The 4319-nt window shown below is 47.8% G+C and overlaps 1 protein-coding gene across 1 annotated transcript in view; it reads left to right on the forward strand.

Moving 5' to 3' along the window:
- Positions 1–4319, forward strand: part of MTSS1 (metastasis suppressor 1) — a 160848-nt gene that overhangs the window by 122930 nt on the left and 33599 nt on the right. Inside the window, exons 5-6 of the mRNA XM_010839003.1 lie at positions 2016–2107; positions 3520–3594. Coding sequence (XP_010837305.1) covers positions 2016–2107; positions 3520–3594 — 167 coding nt within the window. The remainder of the gene's footprint in view (positions 1–2015; positions 2108–3519; positions 3595–4319) is intronic.

The following is a 4319-nucleotide window of genomic DNA, read 5'->3' on the forward strand; positions in this document are numbered from 1 at the left end:
TAGGAGGGCAGTGGCGGCTCGCAGAAGCTTCCACGCTGCCAGCCTCTTGTCTGTTTCACGTGCGTCCACAATGGGTGGAAATGACAGCGGCTGGCATGGGGATTTGGAGTCACCAGTGTTCCAGCGAGAGTGGGACGTCCTTCCAAACAGATCAGCATAATTATCAGTTGTCCTCAGTCTGCTTTGTGAATTGCGAGTTGCGTAAGAGGCTGGCAAGGTGGAAGCCCTCTGACCCTCTTGCAGGGCCATCTCAGGTTGCCAAATGTAGCAGCAAACATGCCTTGTCTTGAAGTCAGCTGGGCCTGGGTTTGAATCCCTGGCTGGCCATAAGTGTCCTACAGTATGGGGCTGGGGTCTCGGCCCCTGGCAGATGGGTGTAGGAATCCCTGAAGGGTTCTTGTGCAGATGTACACAGTGTCCACACAGCAGAAAGCACTCACTGGAGCTGGTGACGAAATCGAACTTCCTCCTCCCTTCCTTGCCCCTGGGGAGTCCGCCCTGTGATGGCACCCCCCGCCCCCCGCACCTCTTCCCACACCCATCATCTTGTTTACCCTCGGGCCAGTCTTGTGACCCTCATCCCATCATAGTGATGAAGAGACGCCAGTTCCATCAGCCGCCGTGCATCGAGCACCTACTATGTGCCGGGCACGATCTCAGGTGTACAGAGCATAGCCCTGACTAGGACCACATTCTGCACTCACAGGGCTTACACTGCAGACACGATAGAAACCTGCCAGACTATCAGGCAGTAATGAAAGATAGGAGGAGAAACACTTGGGGTGGGGTGGATGGTGGTTGCTGGATACAGGCTGGTCAGGGAGCATCTCTGTTCAGAAGAAAAATCTGAGTGGAGACCTGGAGGGAGTGAGGCTGGAGGAGGACTTATGAGGGTGGGAGCTGCCAGGAGACCCTGGTAAGAAAGCAGGGAGGTCGTACCTAGAATTTGGAGATTTTCAGCAGGCTCAGGATCAAACGGAGAAGGCAATGGCACCCCACTCCAGTACTCTTGCCTGGAAAATCCCATGGATGGAGGAACCTGGTGGGCTGCAGTCCATGGGATCGCTAAGAGTCAGACACAACTGAGCGACTTCACTTTCACTTTTCACTTTCATGCATTGGAGAAGGAAATGGCAACCCACTCCAGTGTTCTTGCCTGGAGAATCCCAGGGACGGCGGAGCCTGGTAGGCTGCCGTCTGTGGAGTTGCACAGAGTCAGACACAACTGAAGCGACTTAGCAGCAGCAGGAACAGCAGCAGCAGCAGGATCAAAAAGCAGTCTGAAAACTGCCTTTGTCATAGTTCTCACCAACATCATTCAAACAATTTATGGGTATTTTCTAATTTTTTGACAACATCTCTATAACGTAGGCTTGGGTTGATTTTCCTTCCATTGTACAGAAAACCCTGTGTCCTCTGACTCATGATTTCTCTCCATGGGGTGTTGTCTTTCCACTTGTCTAACCGCGATCTGTTTGGGAACCTGCACAAAATAAGAAGGGGTGTACCTGGAGAGCCTTCATCCCTCTGATCCTCTCTAGGCTGTCCACAATCTGCAGTCACGACTCATTATCCTGAATGCACATCAGAATCACTTGGGTCTTTTTTTTTAAAGTAATTCTGGGGCCCCACCCCAAGTTTCTATCAAGTATTAGGTGAGGCCCAGGTGTCTTCTCTTATAAAGCTCTCCAGCCGGTTCCCTTATGCAGTGAGGGGCATGACCCCTTTGGTCTGCAACCTTGATTGTGAATACAAGTGTTGGAATTTTTTAAAAAGGCGATGAGAAGAGGTCACACCAACCAGTCACGTGTACAGCTTCTTAACAGTCATTGAAAAGCATCCTGAGGACACGGTCATTGTGAAATTGGGGGGTTTGGAGGTGAACTTGGGCTTAGGGTGCTGCCTTGTCCTGCTTCAGGTAATTATGATTCGGGTGTGTTTTGACAACCAAGTGTAAACCTTGACAACAGATTATATCTGTGTAATTTCTCCTTCTCTTTGTCTTTTTGTGCAAGTGCTTTAATCGACTGTCTGATAAACCCACTTCAAGAGCAGATGGAAGAATGGAAGAAAGTGGCCAACCAGCTGGATAAAGACCACGCTAAAGGTACGGGGCGAGGTGGCTGACGCACGTCAGTCTCAGATGGCAGGTCGCCGGCTGCTGCCTGTGCCTCTTCTGGGGTCCCTGATGTCACCTGGAGGACGTGCTTCTCCCCTGCTGCTCCTGTGGGCGTCTCAGTGTTGGAGGATGAAGGATGGGAAGTGATCCCACCGCAGGACTCAGTGCTGGGTTTGGGCCATGCAGCGTCACTCAATGGATGCCGTCATTGTCCCATGGCGTCAGTTGCGATCAGCTGAATTCAAAGTGATTGTAACCTTACGCTTAAATGCTAGAGACTCACACTTCAGGTGTTTCGGCACATTTTGAAAACCAGACTTTTAATGATGTAAGTTAGCCTTCGGTCTCCTGCCCAGAACTGGCCATTCTCTTTGTATATACCTTCAACCGGTGGGTCTCAAAACCTCACGTGTCGGCTCTAGGGACTGAGTGGTCCAGACGGACATCACCCCGTCAGTCTTCCTGGAACCAAAGGGTAGGGGTGCTGGTGGTGTGGAAGGGTCAGGAGACCCTGCTCCCAGCATCGTACAATCTGCAGTGAATGTGGTGGAGGGAAAGCGTGTGGGCCGGCAGTGATGCCAAGAGCATATAAAAGAGAGCTCTGATGGATGCCAGGAGCATATAAAAAGAGCTCTGATAGGCTCAGGGTGGGCGGGAGGGAAAGGATGGGGGTGGCTTTGTGGGAACTGGTCAAATTGGTGATTAATCGACTATGAGGGTAGCAAAGGAGAGAAGTATCAGAGCCAACTGTCATTTCAGATGTTCGTGCCTGGGTGACGGAAATGCCAGCAACAGAAATGGGAAAGTTTGGGGTGGGCATGAGCTGAGGGGGGCAGAGAGAAGTGTTGGTGGGGCTGTGGCCGTGTGGGCTGCCCCGCCACTGGGTCCACAGGGTCCAACCTCAGTATTAATGTGAATGTAAGGCAGCCAGGCCTTTCGCACTTCTCTGCCATGTGGTCTAGTTTCTCCTATAGTCTGAGATGCTCATTTTTGAATTGTAGCATCTGGCCAGCATCTAACCATGTGGGTTCTTCTTGGAGTGAAGCCCTGTAGATTTGGGCCTTGGGAAAGTAGATAATACTGGAAATATTTCCTGTTACTTACACTGAGAAATTGTGAATTTTAACATTTTTATTGAAGCCTTCCCAAGTGCCATCTTTTCTCAGAGCTGGTATGAATGAATGCTGGAGGAAAAGACCCTGGTACATTTTGTCCATTTTCATGTTCATGACCCCTTTGCTGTAAAATGCATCAGAAGATTTTTTACCATTTTATATTCCAATAAAGGTATTTATTGCACATCAGAGTTTATGCTTTCAGCGATAAAAGTAATGGCTGTTGCTAAAATGTTTTCTGTTGAGCTAAGTGGTAAGATTGTTCAATTTTTTTCTCTCTCTTAGAATATAAAAAAGCTCGCCAAGAGATAAAAAAGAAGTCCTCAGATACACTGAAACTGCAGAAGAAAGCCAAAAAAGGTAACTGTACAAATTCTGCCATTAATATGTTGCTTTGGGAAAATGAACACGTGCTTGATTTTTCTTTGAAATAGAAAGTCTTCAATCAGACTTCCTTACATATAATGGTCCTGTGAACAGATAGGAGCTAATAGAATCTATCAGAACCAAAGTCCCCAAGTGCAGAATATCTATTAATTTGAGATACAAAGTGGTACTTGACTTGTTCCCTCCCCCAACCTGATCTCCAAAATTTGGCAGTTTCCATGTCTATTGTGCATTGTGATGAGACCTATAAATTTCTTGGAAGCCTTGGGATAGTACATAAAAGCCCTATGCAAATGTTCTATAGTAATTATTGCAGAAATTATATAATTTTCTCCTCCATCCTTTATAGCCTATAATCTCCAAAACCCTTTATTAAATCTTGTGAAAATGTTAGAAAAGCCTGCAGTGGGAGCTGGAAATCATGCCTGCGTAGGGAGATTTTTCATGGGTGTTCTTAAGGGTGGGAGCCAGGTAAGGAAAGTGAGACTGCTGGTGTAAGACCCCTCCCCCTAGCCGATCATCGTTTACAGACCAGTTAATTACCAGATCCGCTAGCCAGCTTTGCTCTTCCGGCTTGAACTGGGAGTTTGAAGAGAAAAAAATCTAGCTATATCCACTTTGGAAGCATTTTATTAAGACCTAACAAGATATAGGGACTCTTTTCTTGAACTTGAGAATGTAACATTCCCTCTAGACTC

This window comes from Bison bison, unplaced genomic scaffold, assembly GCF_000754665.1.
Source record: "Bison bison bison isolate TAMUID 2011002044 unplaced genomic scaffold, Bison_UMD1.0 scf7180017864108, whole genome shotgun sequence".
In the NCBI taxonomy this organism is placed as follows: Eukaryota; Metazoa; Chordata; class Mammalia; order Artiodactyla; family Bovidae; genus Bison; species Bison bison.